Consider the following 17565-nt stretch of genomic DNA (forward strand, 5'->3'; position numbering starts at 1 on the left):
GTTGTTAGTATTGTGTGATCTTGTTTCCAAATTGATGACATGAAAAAAAAACCCCTAGAAAACCAGTTCTAGATAAAATAGGATAAGATGGCACCAGGTGGAACTGAGAGTCTGGATTTGGGGGAGAGAGAGGGGAACAAATGGCTGGGGCTGAAGAGAAGGCAATGGTTCCAGTGTTCCTTCTAACAGGGATTCCCAGCGGTTGTTGAGTACAACTCCCAGAATCCCCAGCTGTGACAGTTTCTGCTTGGGGATTATGGGAGTTGTAGTCAACAACCTCTGGGAATCCCTGTTAGAGGGAACACTGAATAGTTCGTAAGAGAGGTGAAGGTGGTACCAATAGAAGATCATTCCCCATAATCTTCCATGCTCTTCTCTTTTATCCCACTGTCTTCTCTGGTCAAACAGTGGCAAAATGACAGTGCATGTCATGGGCAATCATAACGATTGTACCACCTTCTTTTTGGATGAAAAACAACCGCCTATTACATGTTTTCATCCTAGGAGATGGAAAATGATGCAGAAGTGGAAGATAAGTCCAAAGAATCAAATTTTCTCAAATGGTGAAGGGATTTTGAGTTTTATGACGGGAAGGACATAGATAATCTGTATTATAATTTGTGGCAAAGTTTGACCTTTCCTTTTTGCAGCTGACCAGAATGGGATTGTTACTTTCAAATTATACAATAACAAAAGTTTCTGGTGAGATTGAAGCACGCTATGCTAAGTAAAGAGGCTTTTCCAAAGTTTGCAGCTGCGATTGTAAGAGTCTTTTGTGTGTGTGCCAGGGAAAAGTGATATTCTGACTTAATAATAGCCCCATTTGCTGCACTGCAAACAGCTTTGGAAGGGTCTCAGGAGTTTTTAGAAAGAACTTGTACAGCAGTTCAACACCACACTGTGCTCCTGAAACTTGCCCCCTTTCTCTGTCATACGTCTGTCATCTCATGGATTAGGGTTTAAGAGTATACTCAGTAATAGTAAGCAGGGGCAGAATGACCCTTATTTTACTCACAGTCCCTTCCCAAAAGTGTGTTGTCATCCCTTTGCCCCACCTATGGGCAAAAATGGAGGTTTTTTCATTTGCTCCAAGAGCGACAGAAGTAAATTAAGATTCCTGTTACATGGGCAGTAACAAAATAGCAAAATTCAGGCATTATATGGCCTTCCAAGTCCAACCACCACCACATATTTATTTTCATTATGTGAACAACACATAGTGTGAACAACACATAAGAATAGCTAGAGTCTGTGGAGCAAACTAGATAAGACATTGAAGACACATGCAGCATCTGTTTCAGTTTTTTATTTTGAACTAAGTGTAAACTCCCAAGTTTGATGAGAGCAGCAGCAGGGGGAAGAAGGGGTGTTTAGCCCTTTCCCCGTGGGCTATTTCCCCATTCTTAATTCTGCCCCTGCTTACTTTTTCCCAGCATCTCAGATCACCAGCGGACATCCTGACTAACAAAGTGTGTGTGTGCTTCAAGGGACTGAAGGGCACGTTGGGAGCCCTTGAAGAGTTCCCCCCTTTCCTCCTGCACGCACCCTGTTGATCCAGAGCCCTTAGAATCCAGAGCACTCCCCGCACTCCAGAAGGGCTCTGCAAGATTGGAAACGCATTGCTGGCTGGGACTTGTGTAAGGGCTCCCGTCATGGCCCCACAGTCTCTTGAAGTGTGCGTACTTCATTAGTGGGGATGTCGGCCACTGTATCTTGCCCAGCCAGAAGAAAACCAACTGGATAGAATGTTTTTGATCAAGCAAAGGGCCTGTAGGGAAGGCGTTAATCACCTCCCGCTCCCTCAATGCTACTGCTCTGGTCAAATTTAAATTAGGAACATAGGAAGCTGCCATATACTGAGTCAGACCATTGGCCTATCTAGCTTACTCAGTAGTGTCTTCACAGACTGGCAGTGGCTCCTCCAAGGTTGCAGGCAGGAATCTCTCTCAGCCCTGTCTTGGAGAAGCCAGGGAGGGAACTTGAAACCTTCTCCTCTTCCCAGAGTGGCTCCATCCCCGGAGGGGAATATCTTGCAGTGCTCACACATCAAGTCTCCCATTCAGATGCAACCAGGGCGGACCCTGCTTGGCTAAGGGGAGAAGTCTTGCTTGCTACCACAAGACCAGCTTCCCCACTCGGCAGCATTAAAGTAACAGAGATTTCTCTTGCATCACTTCTCATTTGACCCTCCACTGTGACAGTGGAGTCTACAAACCAAAGTTGCAGCAGCTGGCCTGCCTTGCTCTCCAAGAGTAATGCTCAGTTTTAGTTGCAAAGAAAGTACGTCTCTCTCTGTGTGTGTGTGTGTGTGTGTGTGTGTGTGTCCCTTCTCCTTACAGTCATGAGGGCTGGAATATCTAAATCGGATCCACCTTGTATTATGTCAAACTTGTGTCTTGTCTGACTGTCCATGAGAATGGGGAGCAGTACAAAGCCAAATTTCTGGCTACATGTAACAATTTCTGGCATACTCCTAACGACTAGAGTGCATTTGCCCTTCTTCAGCTTAATTGGAAAGAACAAACGGACAAAGCCAAGAGAGATTTAAATGACCTTTAAACAAAACAACAACAACCCTCTTCTCTACCAGTCAGGTTTCCTCTCTCTATGGTACCACTAAACACATAATTGCAGAGAGGAAATGTGACTATGTGGCTCTTCTTCTTCTTTTTTTTAAAAATTAAATTTTTATTAATTTTAACAATAATCAATCACAACACATTAAACAAATATGGACTTCCCGCTCACACCTCCTCGTGAATCACCAACTATAGAGTTAACCCTTGCTATAATAATAATTCAAAACATAGATTTAAACTTTACAAACACAATTTTGATCTACTCAACCTGCTAATATTACTAAATTTCAAACCCTGTTGTAAAATCAATATTTTACAAAATAGTTCTTTAAATACAATAAAAATGGTTTCCAATCTTCTTTAAAGCATTCCAAATTTTGGTCTCTTATCAATACTGTAAGTTTTGCCATCTCCGCATATTCCAAAATTTGTATCAGCCAATCTTCTTTTGAAGGCAGTTCATTGCTCTTCCATTTCTGTGCATATATTATTCTGGCCGCCGTGGTAGCGTACATAAAGAATGTTAAGTTAGTTGTAGAAAACACTCCTCGTGTTATTCCCAGCAGGAAGGATTCTGGCTTCTTAGGAAATGTCATTTTAAATATTTTCTTTAATTCATTATATATCATGTCCCAAAAGGCCTTAGCCTTCCTACAAGACCACCACATATGAAAAAAGGTTCCTTCAGAGTGTCCACATTTCCAACATTTGTTTGAAACATTTTTATACATTAATGCCAGTTTTTTAGGTATCAAATACCACCTATACATCATTTTATAATAATTTTCTTTTAAAACATAACATGCAGTGAACTTTAAATCAGTTTTCCATAATTTTTCCCAGGCTGCCATTTCTATATTGCACCCCACATCTTGGGCCCATTTTACCATAGTCATTTTAACCACTTCATCTCTTGTCTCCTCCAAAAGCAAGAGCTTATACATTTTAGAAACTAATTTTTCATCATTTTCACACAGCTCCTTCTCAAATCTCGACATCTGATCCTCAAATCCAACTTTAAGATCCTTCTTATAAACTTCGTTTAGCTGATGGTACTGAAACCAATCACTAACCAAATTTTGTACTTCAATTATACTTTTTAACTTACAGCCCTTTCCTTGAAAATATAACAGATCCCTCTAAGTACCCCATTGTGATTGGATATTTACCTCTTTACGTGCTAAAGCTTCAATCAGAGATACCCATAGCGGAGTTTTAGGTTCCAGCCATATTTTATATTTTACCCATACCCTCATTAGACTCCTTCTTACATAGTGATTCAGAAAGTCTTTATGTATTTTACTTTTTTCATACCACAAATATGAATGCCATCCAAACCTTCTATCAAATCCTTCCAAATCAAGTATTCTAGGATTTCTTAATGTTATCCATTTTTTCAACCAGGTCAAACAAACAGCATCAAAATACAACCTTATGTCTGGTAGGGTAAGACCACCTCTTTCCTTTGCATCTGTTAAATTCTTAAAATTAATTCTTGGTCTTTTCCCTTGCCAAACAAATTTAGTTATGTCCTTCTGCCATTGCTTAAAACAAGTTAAAGTTTTGATTATAGGAATAGTCTGAAAAAGAAATAACATTTTAGGCAAGACATTCATTTTCACCACTGCAATTCTTCCCATTAAAGACAAATTCATATTAGACCATCTTTGTAAATCAGTTTTCACTGTATTCCATATTTTAATATAATTATTTGAGAACAACAAAGAATTATTATTTGTCAGCCAAACCCCCAGACATTTAATTTTCTTCTCCAATTTCAACTCACTTATTTCAGAGAATCTATCCTTAGATTTCTGATCCATATTTTTAGTCAAGACCTTCGTTTTAGTCTTATTTATATAAAACCCAGCCAATTGGCCAAATTGTTGTATTTTTTCCAAGAGTCTTCCAATCTTGTCCAATGGGTTTTCTAAAAAGAACACAGCATCATCCTCAAAGGCTCTTAGTTTATATTCTTGTTTCCCAATTTTCGGGCCTTGTAAGCTCCACACCACAACTCATATATCTTATCACTGCCAGTTTAATTTTCTCACGGTAGAGTGGAACGCCTTCTTCCTTTAATTGGCTGACTTGATGATAGACATATTCAATAGCAAACAGCAAAACGCTTCTTTCATAGACTTTCTCAAACAGCAGTGGGGGGGAAAAGCAATAGTAATTCCCACTAATATAGGTTTTTTTAAAAGCTTTAAAGCTTTTAGACATCAGTTCAGTTCTTGAATTCCAGCATTTAGTAAGAAGATTGAATTTCCCTCCTTGATTTATAGTCAGAACACTTACAGCAACGGCTTGAGTTCTGTGAAGTCCTTCCAACAAAAGCAGGTGCGATTCCAGCAAGTTATCCTTAATCACGCTGAGAGGTGAGCTTCTTGAACTTTAAGTAATTAATTAAATCCAAACCGTAGAGATTAGATGCCAACCAGCTTCAGTCGAAAGGATTTCCGATGGAGGAGTGAGCTTGATGTCTCCCAGCCCCCACCGCTCTACTTAAAACAGAACTGCGCTCTTCAACACAGCTCTAAATTAAGGAGCTGGCTCAGGGGGAATCTGTGGGAGATCTTGATCCAAACCCTTTAATCCAGGGTGGCATGGGGGGGGGGTGGTTATGAAGCCTCAAACCCCCCTTAAATTGCTCCTCCTCGGTCTCCCCTGTCGGGAAGCGTGCAGCCTCGTTAGCTATCCAACCGGAAGTCCGACTATGTGGCTCTTCTGACAGATTAGCCCGTATCAAAATTGTGGTGTCTCACAAGCAGAGAACTGGAAAGTGCTGCGATGTTTGTAGTGCAAGGAATAATGATAGAAAATTGTGCTGTTTGCTACAGAAAAGGGTCAAGAATCCTTGAGATTACTAGTCAAACTAGTGAAAAGGGGAGTAATTTCTCTGGCCTTGAGCTTCTGGAGAATCTAAATGGTCCCTACACAGCCTGGGCTGGAGGAGCGTCTGCTGATGAGCCTTATAGAAATTGTTAGCTCTTTTGGAAGGACTCCTGGCTCTGTGTAGTAAACTCTTTCTCATTTCTCCTTAGCAGACGTTGCTGAAAGAATACAGAAGGTACTGGAGAGTCCAGGACCCTTCTTTGACCTCAAGTCAGATGGTTCCTCCAGTCCCAGTTCCCCAGAATTCCCTAACAGGAAGTGCAAGTGAGTTCCGACAAAATATTGCTGTGAAGGGAGAGGCTGGAAAAGGTTTCAGTAGAGCATAGAAAAATTGGTCATCCCTACCGTGTTGCTACCTACCAATACAGAAGACATTGGCTGACATGATGTGCAGCCCACCAACCTCTGTAAGGATGCGTTGTGGGGCTCTTGCAGTCGCAGACTTCAAAGGAAGCTCCAAGGTTGCCCTGAGGCAGCAACTGCAGAAGCTATGTTTCCACAGGTTTCCCCAGTTGGCACTTCCTCTCAAGGCTGCAGAGCCCCACAGTGGATCCTCCTTATGGAGGTGGTAAGCTGCGCACCATGTCAGCCATTGAGCATAGTAGCTAGAGGCTTGAGCAGTTCTGTTCTCACAGAATAGACTTTAAGATCTATATACAACAGGAAAGCTTTGTTGTAGGGATGTGCGTGAAATGGATTTTGCATTCTGTCCCAAGCTCGGAATGGAATGCAAAATTCCTGGAAAGTTCTGTCAGAACAACCAGTCGTGTCAGTTGTTCCGACAGAATGACCCTGTTTTGAGTCAGAACGCTCCGAGCACCATTTTCGACTCCAAAATGGTGGTGCTGACCACAAAAATGGCTGCCATGTGTGTGCAGAGGCCAGAAGAGTGCCATTTTGCTTGAATGTTTTGAGCTCGAGTTCTTCTGTTCTGAGCTCATTTGAAGGCACTCTGCTCTGAGCTCGGAACACTTGAAATGGCTGGTTCCCAGTCAGAATGTTCCGACCATGATCCATTCTGCATATCCCTACGTTGTTATAAGGGAATGTAACATTTTTTGATCCTGTGTTATTACAAGGGGGGTGACTGGGGCTCCTGTTCTTTCAGCAGAATCCCCTCCAGCCAGACATCCGAATATTGTGTGATGCAGCCCCTGTCCCACTCCTCATCCAATGTGAGGAGCTGTTGCAGAAGAGTGAGTGAAAATGGAACGTCTGAGGAGGAGGAGATTGAGGCGGTCAGTGTGGGGTCTTCTGAGCCCCTTTCACTCTAGTAATTCCCCTGTCTCAACTGAGTAGATACAGCAACCCTAAAAGCTCCCTCTTAACATCTAGTGATGGGGGCCTCTTTCCCATTTCTTTTGTGCAAGAGTTGATGTGTTCCCTTGAAGGTCCCCAGAAGCAGGACACGCTGGCTCAGAGTGCGTGGTTGGACGATAATGTCTGTACACCCAGCAGTACCAGCTCACCAGGTAAAGACAGCAGGAATTCTTGTGTGTTCTTGGTCAGACTGTACATTCCAGGGGCAAGGATAAGAACATAAGAACAGCCCTGCTGGATCAGGCCCAAGGCCCATCTAGTCCAGCATCCTGTTTCACACAGTGGCCCACCAGATGCCGCTGGAAGCCACAGGCAGGAGTTGAGGGCATGCCCTGTCTCTTGCTGTTACTCCCATGCAACTGGTACTCAGAGGCATCCTGCCTTTGAGGCTGGAGGTGGCCCATAGCCCTCTGACTAGTAGCCATTGATAGACCTCTCCTCCATGAAGTTATCCAAACCCCTCTTAAAGCCATCCAGATACAATGGATACATTTGTGTCTAAATGGACATTGTTTGTCCAACATTGGAATGGGAAAGTCCAAGATTCTGTACATGCTTATGAATGGTTATCAATGCTATGATTTGTTAATTGAATAATTTTGATATTTCAATTTAAACAAACTTCAACAGATTGTTCAGGTCAACTCATACATTACTCTGGCAGTGTTGTTGATGTGCAAAGTCATGGCAGGCCTCATGACACTACAATGATGACAGGAATCTTTATATTGCACAAGAAGATTTGAATCATATGGGAACCTTGCTGCCCTGATGGAAGGAGGATACCAGCCTGGGAAAGACCCATGGGTGTCCTGGCCTATTGGCATGATGTAATCCCGATTCTCCCTTCAACCTCCGACATTTAGGGAGGCGACTGAAACCTTAAAATAGCAACACCTCTTGAATTACCCCATAAAAGATAAATAGGGTCAGCAATTTTCCAGGGACTAGTACCAGAAGATTGGGACTGTCTTGGGCAAATTTAGTTAGCAGGTGATTATGATTCAGTGTCACAGTGGGGAAAAGGATGAATCTAAAGCTCCCAAAATAGGTTGATTTAAAAACCTGCTTTTTTTAAACCCTTGGTTCCTTTTCAGTTACTCGTCTGCTCCCTTCTGGCAGCGGTGCAGGCTCCATGGAGAAGGGGAAAGGTGGCAAAGTGGATGCTCAGCATTACAGCCCAGTATGTTTCCGTTTTTTCCATGACATTCAGGAGGCAGGGAGGTGATTCGTGGGTTCTTCATATCTAGGAAACCAGGGGCAAGGGGAAGAATTTTTAAGAAACTGCCACTTCCTTGTTCCACAGGCCTCCATTTTGTGCTGTGTGTGATATCATCACTGGAGGGGTGTCTCAGTGCATGCTGGGTAATGCACAGGTAATCCACACCCTAGGGGGCCTTGGTGCCCTAGGGTAAGGGAATAAGGGCATGTGGGGAAAAGATGACGGAAGGGAAAGGGACTCTGCCGTTCCTACACAACCTGGTAGGAAAATGTGGGCTGGAATCCAAAGTAAAACTTCTTTGGGTCTGTGTTCTCCTTTGCCCCACAGCACTTCCCAATCCCTTTTTTTTGGCCCTCTTGCCACACTGTGTGGGCCATATCTCGAGAAGATGAATATGCTCTGATCCCTACCCAGCACCATTCTCTCACGGTGTCTCCTGCATCCTTCTAACAGGCTCGGTGAACCTCTTGGCTAAATTCTCCCCCAACTCTCTGTTCCTTACGATGCCCTTCCCCGCTCCGTCTCTCTGTGTTGCTGTGGCTTGCCGCTTTTCTGAATCATCTCTCTGCTCACTGGCTAGTTTTGTGTGTGTCTGCCTTTGCTGCTTTCTGTCTCCTGTCATTAAGGTTGGTTGCACCCTTTTGTCAGTTTCCCAGTGTGTTTAGGGAAGTGTAAGACGTTGAGGTCAAGAGAGGGGCAGCCAAGGCTAGGGAGGCTTTCGAATGGCCTCTGCAGCTTCTTTGATCTGTAACTCATTTTCCAGGCAATGTGCTCTTTGACCCCCGAATACTTCCTGATCTGGCACAATATTGATTTTTCGGTCTGGCTTTGCAAGAGACAAGCAGAGCGTCTTGCAGCACAATGGATGCCAGGCTATTGTGTGGGCTCCATAGATCAGGAGGATACAGGAAACCCAGCCCACTGGACCCTCATCACTTAGGGTCCATCACTTAGTCCATCACTTACCTCATCACTTAGCTGCTTGTGCCCTAACAGGCAGTGCTTTCTTCTTTGCAGGATCAGCCCCAATTGAACCCACAGTGTTGATTCTGAAATCCTTCCACCATCTTTCTACTCTCTGAATATCAAGCAATTGATTCATATGCCCACATGCAGCTAACAGGCTGCTTGGCTCTGCATGACATTTGGTAAATAGCAGTCACAGGGGCCGGTGTCCAGAATGGGGTTGTGGTATGCAGGGATTGGGATTTTACCTTTTATCATGATCCCAATCCAAGTTGCAGGCTTGCGCAACTGCTATTCAGTAAACAAACCACCACGCAAACAAGATGCTTAAAATCACGTCTAGTTTGGCCCTGGTGACCAAACTTGCCATGTGATGGGATTGGTGCATCCCTGCAAACAGTCCAAATGACCTCAGTGTTTATTGCTGACTTGTGTATCAGCCCAGAGTGAGTGTGTGAATTGGCCTCCCAGCTGCATTCATAGTAAGTGCCATGTTGTTGTTCTTCCTTACTTTCTACCCACAGTCTCTTCCTCCTCCTCCTCCAGCACCAAAGGGTGTTCCCTCCAATGGGATGAGCATTCTGGGGAGCCTCTGAGCAACGTCATTTTCCTTGTAGGAAAAACCCCGTGGAAGGGGATTCTTTCAGCCTGGCTAAAAAGCCCACACAGATCTCTACAGAAACCACTTGCCCCACTTGTTACCCCTGCTAACTTGGCAAAGAGGCACCTTTTAACATGGTGATTCTCTTTATTTAGCAGGGGGAGAGTAACTGGCCCTATCCACCCCCCAGCACAGTACTTCCAGTGACTGTTGCTGCTGTCTCTCTTATGTTTCTTTTTAGATTGTGAGCCCTTTGGGGACAGGGATCCATCTTATTGAGTTGTTATTTCTCTGTGTAAACTGCCCTGAGCCATTTTTGGAAGGGCGGTATAGAAATCAAATAAATAAATAATAATGAATAAATAATGAATCTATTTTGGGCTTAAAATAAATTTTAAAAATGATTCATGTATAGCTTCCTCAGCTGGTCACCTGAGTGCTTTTTTACTCCCGCCACACACGTTGACAAGTCTGGATTCTTTACGGAGGCTGCTGGTAACTGAGAGGTCACTTTCTGGCTTCTCTGCTGCAGTGCTGTCTGGTGTAATCTCCAAGAGGGGAGGGCTTTTTCTGTCTAACCTTATTACAGCTAAAGTAAGTGTCCATGATCCAACATGGAAGGACTCTTGTACCCAACTAAGCCTTCTCAGGAAGGCAATGTCTGTGTCCCAAATTCACTCTTCAGACTCCAGGCCTCAAAAACTGAGTACTGAAAACCTTATCACTCCAAAGATTATACCCGATTTGTAAGAAGGCCTGCTCCAACAGGTGCTGCATTATGCAGTATAAATACATGTGCATATTTATTTATTTTATGTTATTGTTAAATTTATATACTGCCTTTCATTAAAGCAATCCCAAGGCAGTTTACAGCAAAAAAATTTTTAACACAAGATATTAAATCCAATTAAAAAATTTAAACAAAAAGCATAAAAGCAATAAGGATTATAAGGAGCAGCAGCAGAGAATCAAATAAATGCCTGGGCAAAAAGGCAAGATTTGACTTTTTTTTTCTAAAAGCTGTGATGGAAACTGAGGAGCGAATAGCCACAGGGAGAGCATTCCAGAGTCTGGGGGCAGCAACAGAGAAGGCCCTGTCCAGCGTGCACGACAACAGTGTCTCCCTCATTGTCGGCACCCGGAGCAGAGCCCCCTCAGATGATCTCGTCAAGCGGGCAGCAACCCTTGGGAGCAGGCGGTCCCTCAGGTATCCCGGGCCCAAACCATTTAGGGCTTTAAAAGTCAAAACCAGCACCTTGAATTGGACCCGGAAACAAACTGGTAGCCAGGGCAGCTCTTTCAAAATGGGTGTGATGTGCTCCCACCGGGCAGCTCCGGATAAAACCCTAGCTGCCGCATTTTGCACTAGCTGCAGTTTCCGGATGTTCTTCAAGGCAGCCCCACGTAGAGCACGTTACAGTAATCCAGCCTTGACGTGACTAAGGCATGGGTAACTGTGGCCAGATCTGCCTTCTCGAGAAAGGGACGCAGCTAGTGCACTAGCCGAAGCCGTGCAAAGGAACCCCTGGCCACCGCCTCCACTTGAGCTTCCAAAAGCAGAGCCAGGTCCAGTAATACCCCCAAGCTGCGTACTTGTTCCATTCAAGGGGAGGACAACTCCATCCAGAACCGGTAAAATCTCCTCATCCCGATTGGCTCTCCTAATGACCAACATTACCTCCGTCTTATCTGGATTCAATTTCAGTTTATTAGCCCACATCCAACCCAACATGGCCTCCAGACCCTGATTCAGGACATCCACCGCCTCCCTAGGATCAGGTGACAAGGAGAGATATTGCTGAGTGTCATCCGCATATTGCTGACAACTCCGTCCAAGTCCCCGGATGACCTCTCCCAGTGGGTTTATGTAGATGTTAAACAGCATGGGGGATAAGACTGAACCCTGCGGGACCCCACAGGCCAACGGCCACGGGGCCGAGCAGTAGTCCCCCATCACCACCTTCTGGACCCTCCCCCCAAGAAAGGACCGGAACCACTGCAACACAGTACCTCCGATTCCCATACTCGAGAAGCGGCCCAGAAGGATACCATGGTAGATGGTATCGAATGCCGCCGAGAGGTCCAGCAGAACCAACAGGGACGCACTCCCCCTGTCTAGTTCCCGGCGTAGGTTATCCACTAGAGCGACCAAGGCAGTATCAGTCCCATATCCGGGGCGAAAGCCAGATTGAAAAGGGTCCAGATAATCCGTATCATCTAAGACCCTCTGCAGCTGGAACACCACCACACACTCTATCACCTTGCCCAAAAAGGGCAGATTAGAGACCAGTCTATAGTTGTTCAGGTTGGAGGAATCAAGGGAGGGCTTTTTTAATAATGGTCTCACCATCGTCTCCTTGAGGCATGATGGCATCTTGCCCTCCCTTAATGAGGCATTGATAATCACCTCCAACCATCTACCTACCCCTCCCTGGCAGCTTCATTAGCCATGAAGGACAAGGGTCAAGAGCACACAATGTCACCCATACACTGCCCAGCATATGATAGCAGAAGGGGTGTGTGTTCCATTTCATAATTCATGGGACTCCTCAGATCTATGGAATTTCACTGTACATACATATATACAGGTGAAACTCAGAAAATTAGAATATCGTGCAAAAGTCCACTAATTTCAGTAATGCAAATTAAAAGGTGAAACTGATATATGAGACAGACGCATTACATGCAAAGCGAGATAAGTCAAGCCTTAATTTGTTATAATTGTGATGATCATGGCGTACAGCTCATGAAAACCCCAAATCCACAATCCCAGAAAATTAGAATATTACATGGAACCAAGAAGACAAGGATTGTAGAACAGAACAATATCGGACCTCTGAAAAGTATAAGCATGCATATGTATTCAGTACTTGGTTTGGGCCCCTTTTGCAGCAATTACTGCCTCAATGCGGCGTGGCATGGATGCTATCAGCCTGTGGCACTGATGAGGTGTTATGGAAGACCAGGATGCTTCATTAGCGGCCTTCAGCTCTTCTGCATTCTTTGGTCTCATGTCTCTCATCCTTCTCTTGGCAATGCCCCATAGATTCTCTATGGGGTCAGGTCAGGCGAGTTTGCTGGCCAATCAAGCACAGTACACTGTATACTTTTCAGAGGTCCGATATTGTTCTATTCTACTGCTCTGACACTATCCCTTTGGAACTGAGATTGCTACTCTCAGGGACACTTCCTACCTGCCTCCCTTGTCACTTCTTCTCGCCCTTCCTTCTCCCTTGCAACATGCAAACTCCTCTCTCCCTGCACCATGTGTGCAGAGATGCAGAATCCATCTGCTTCCAGCTAGAGAGATAGAGATCCTATCTCTTCACTTTCCTAACTTGAGTTCTCTAATAAATACTCCTGATATTGGTTGAAACTATGAACTAGCTCCAAGTTATTTTACTCTCAGCATACATGCATGCCTAAGCAAATTCCGCTGTGTTGTGCCTCTGTGCACTCTGCTATCATGAATAAGGGTTTCTCCTACCAGAGGGAATTCCCAACAGCACTGGTGACTCCTTGCTGTGTATGTCAGCTTGATTAATTTCATGTGTTACATTATTGTGAAATAGAAAAGAATAGAAAACATTACAAAATTGAAACAATATAGGTCTCAATATTCTACTACCAGAAATATATGACTACCCCACTTAATATGTCATCCTTTCTTTCTATCTATAATTCATCATATTTCTGCTTATATTACAGTTCAAGAGAAATCTATTCAACACATTGAGATTATTGTTATTCCTTCTTATCCACCCTTCTACATAAGAGGTAAATTTCAAGAAGTTGATAATACCCTAGCCATTATTTTCCCATTATTTAATAATTGGAGTTGCTTTTTGTTTCCAGCATTGAGCTCCTAAACTCCTAGCTGTCACAAGCAAAAGAAAAATAATCTGTACCTCTTGTTTTCTTCCCAGTTAATCCTAATGGCCCAATACTTGATGTTTAGAATCTAGTGGAATAAGAACGCTCACTATCTTTTGGATTCTATCTAGTCATGGTTATGTTTTGTTAACTAGACGTTTGTCCAAGTGGGGATCCTGCGGGAGTGTTGGGGGGGGGGCCCTCAGGAACAAAAAGGAGGGAAAGGAGAAGGAGAAAATGGAGTTGTTTCTGAATAAAGACTTAGTTAAATCTACATAAGAATGTTTTGTGTTTACAAGGGAAGCAATTTTAAAGTATTTGGTGAATTTTGAGCCAGCTATGCGTGCGAGCCTGCAAAGCTTGTGACTGTCTCTGCATCTTCATTTCATCGCATTACTGGGCCGACATTCCTGAACTACTGCATTCTACTCTTGGGAATGCAGGAAATACTCCTGGCACTGCCATATATTTACAAACAGCACAAACGGAGTTAGCTAGATTCAGAAAATGAAGCAACAATCCACAGACAATCCAATTATGCCCCTAAAATATATATTAATGGAATGTATGCCATCGGGTTGGTGTCAGGTATAGTGGCAAGAGTGATTAACCTGGATCAAATTGACCTGGTTTAAGTTGCTGCTCTATCAAGTTGCTTGCTGAGTCAGCTTCAGCAAGAGCTTTTTCAGGGAGCATCTTCACTTTGGGAGGGTTAGTGTGTGGCCACATATCGGCCCAATTAACCCAAAGTGCCTGAAAAATTTCAGAGAGCACTTCACACACCATTCAGGGGTTTCCCTTCATATTGGAACCTAGCCCGGTTTATGTCCAGGGTGAAAAAATCCTCTTCTTGCATCGGCATATCCGTTATGCCCCAAACTTGCAGTAAAGCCTCGTGGTAAGGCCTGCTGTCTAAAAAGCCTCCCGGATGCTTTCCAGACTGGACACTACAACAGTGTAACTCCATGGCCATTAATTGTCCTTCCGCACTGCCTGGGTTTCTACATCGCAGTCCCTGCACGTCAGCACGGTGCCGTCCACATTTCCAATGCTTTCTTTCAGGTTTTCTCTTTGCAATACAGCGCTACAACCTTGTAAATAGATAGCTGTATTTTCCCGATGCAAAAGTTTCATGCAAGCTAGAAAAGACTGCTCCCCCTGGTGTTGAGTTTGCACAACAACCTCTATTTACGAGTTCAAAACGATTTTGCTAAGCTGAAGTCAACTACCGCTGTTCAGTGGGTAATCTGGAAAATGCCCTGGGAGCTTTCCAGATGACACTCTGTTCAGCAGTAAAATGCTTCAGCTTCAGGATCATTTTAAAAATGAAAATAGCTTGCGCAACCCTCCTACAACGGGAAAATACAGCTATTTATTTGTGATGCGCATGCAACATTGTAGGACTAAAACAGAAGGATAAAATCCTAAAGATGTCATGAGAAACGTGAATGGCACCTTTCTGACAGCACAGGGTTTGCAGTGTTGAAACACAGGCAGTACGGAAGCACACTTAACAGACAGTAGTGACACTGTTGTAGTGTGTCATCTGGAAAGCACCCTGGTCAATTTCTCTTCCTTGCAGTCTAATTTCTCTTGCAGCATTGTTGTGAGGATAAAGTTGAATAACCCTGTATTCTGCACTGAAGTCCTTAGAGGAAGAGCAGGCTATCAGTATGAGAAATAAAGAAGGAAAAATTAAACATTTTCTTTGAGAAAATGAGTTTTTTCTCTTTTTAAAAACAGGAAGCAAAGCACAGATGTCGTGGAACATGAGCATAAACGAAAGTATAACTAGCATGTTTTTGGAGAGGTTTGCCAAGTCTTTACTCCAAAGAAGAGAAACTTGAGCTGCTAACTATTTATTCCATGTTATCCATGTCTGTGTTCAAGACTGTGTTCCAAATGACTGCTATATGAATGGGATGAATGAGATTTTCTCAATCAAAGGATTTGATAGAAGGTTTGGATGGCATTCATATCTGTGGCATGATAAAAGTAAAGTGCATAAAGATTTTCTTAATCACTATGTGAGAAGGAGTCTAATGAGAGTGTGGGTAAAATATAAAAAATGGTTGGAATGTAAAACTCCATGATGGCTATCTCCAATTGAAGCTTTAGCACGTAAAGAGATCAATATGCAACCTGAATGGGGTACCTATAGGGATTTGTTATGTTTCCAAGAAAAGGGCTGTAAGTAAAAAAAAACCCTAACTGAAGTACAAAATCTGGTTTCAGTATCATCAGTTAAATGAAATCGATAAGAAGGATCTTAAAGTTGGATTTGAGGATCAAATGTCGAGATTTGAGAAGGAGCTGTGTGAAAATGATGAAAAATTAGTTTCTAAGATGTACAAGCTGCTGCTTCTGGAGGAGACAAGAGATGAAGTGGTTAAAACGACTATGATAAAATGGGCTCAAGATGCGGGTCATAATATAGATATGGCAGCTTGGGGGAAATTATGGAAAATGGATTTAAAGTTTACCGCATGTTATACTTTAAAAGAAAATTATTATAAGATGATGTACAGGTGGTATTTAACACCCCCAAAATTAGCATTAATGTATAAAAATGTTCCAAACAAATGCTGGAAATGTGGACACTGTGAAAGAACCTTTTTTCATATGTGGTGGTCTTGTGGGAAGGCAAAGGCTTTCTGGGATATAATATATAATGAGTTGAAGGAAATTTTTTAAATGACATTTCCTAAGAAACCAAAATCCTTCCTGCTGGGAATAACGCAAGGAGAGTTTTCCAGAAGAAATTTAACAATTGTTATGTATGCAACCACGGCGGCTAGAATAGTATATGCGCAGAAATGGAAGAACAATGAAATGCCCTCCAAAGAAGATTGGCTGATAAAAATTTTGGAATATGCTGAGATGGCAAAACTTACAGTACTGATAAGGGATGAAAACCTGGAATGTTTTAAAGAAGATTGGAAACCATTCTTACTATACTTAAAGAACTATTTCTCTAATATTGATTTTTCAGCAGGGTTTGAAATGTAGTAATAATAGCAGGTCGGGTAGAGTAAAATTGAGTTTGTAATGTTTAGGATATATGTTTTCAATTATTATAGCAATGGTTGACTTGTATACTGAATCGCACAGACTGGTGAGTGGGAAGTCAATATTTAAGATATTGCAAAAACCAATAAAATTTTAAAAGCAAGAAAACCAGGAAAACAACACTTGTGATGTACCATATGACCTAATTTCAACTTATACGATAAATCCATTCTTTTATAGGTTGAAGAAAATGTCAGTTAAGAAATGTTGTTAGTTTGTACATTCCATTACAATTAAAAGCAACATACCTATCCGAGAGAGAGAGAGAGAGAGAGAGAGAGAGAGAGAGAGATATTTTCTCAATCGATGTTTGCTGGAGAAAAGTATGTGGACTTTGTCTATAAAAATAAAAGCTGTGCATTGAATAAAAATTAAGCAAGTACCTGGATTATCTGTGCGTCTGAAAGATTTAACAGATTCCATTCAGATTGTCTGCTGCTTCAAACTGTCATCAAGATGCAAACAAAATATGGGAGTTCAGTCAAAGCAGAGTTGTCACAACCAAAAGATGCTTTTCATCTAGAGGTGTTGCTGCAGTTCATATTTCCTTCAGAAATATGGGCCCTGGGAGCTCCTAATGCTCACTTCAATCATTTGAATCTGAGGCAGGCATTTGAATCTGAAGGGGAATTTCCCCCGTCCTTCCAGAATAGGCACCTTCTAACCCCAATAATTGTTGCAATCCAACTTCATACTACTTGTTGCAATCCTCAAACCTAACTTCATAATCTGAACCATCCAGCTAGAAATTGGTTGAGATAAGGTCTGCAGACCTCTGTGGGGTTGACTGTAGGTGAGGAGTAAAACTGGGGATCTCCTAAACCTAAAGGAAGGTGCTCAACCACCCAATCCCTGATTTTAACTCAAACACCAACACAAAGTAGCTCGTGTCCCTGCTGAGGAAGTACTGAGGAAGTACTTGGGGCATGGATAGCAAAAGAAAGTCAACCACTAGTTTCAGTACCTCCCAAATAACTTCAAAATCTTTTACACTCTCATTTTGTGAACTGCAGCTGCAGAATACCTCACAATGATAA

The 17565-nt window shown here is 42.8% G+C and overlaps 1 protein-coding gene across 4 annotated transcripts in view; it reads left to right on the plus strand.

Moving 5' to 3' along the window:
- The window catches only part of LOC128345377 (rap1 GTPase-activating protein 1-like), a 34349-nt gene extending 17485 nt beyond the window's left edge, over window positions 1-16864 (plus strand). Inside the window, exons 5-10 of one of the 4 annotated variants that reach the window (XM_053297245.1) lie at window positions 5627-5741; window positions 6586-6715; window positions 6869-6949; window positions 7895-7980; window positions 13295-13363; window positions 15203-16864. In XM_053297245.1, the coding sequence (XP_053153220.1) occupies window positions 5627-5741; window positions 6586-6715; window positions 6869-6949; window positions 7895-7980; window positions 13295-13322 (440 nt within the window). In that variant the 3' untranslated portion in view covers window positions 13323-13363; window positions 15203-16864. Of the gene's footprint in view, window positions 1-4867; window positions 4961-5626; window positions 5742-6585; window positions 7129-7894; window positions 7981-13294; window positions 13364-15202 lie in introns of those variants that run through there. The other 3 variants (XM_053297246.1, XM_053297247.1, XM_053297248.1) reach the window with 3 other exon arrangements.
- The last annotated feature ends 701 nt before the right edge of the window (window positions 16865-17565 follow it).

Source organism: Hemicordylus capensis, chromosome 2 (genome assembly GCF_027244095.1).
Source record: "Hemicordylus capensis ecotype Gifberg chromosome 2, rHemCap1.1.pri, whole genome shotgun sequence".
NCBI lineage: Eukaryota > Metazoa > Chordata > Lepidosauria > Squamata > Cordylidae > Hemicordylus > Hemicordylus capensis.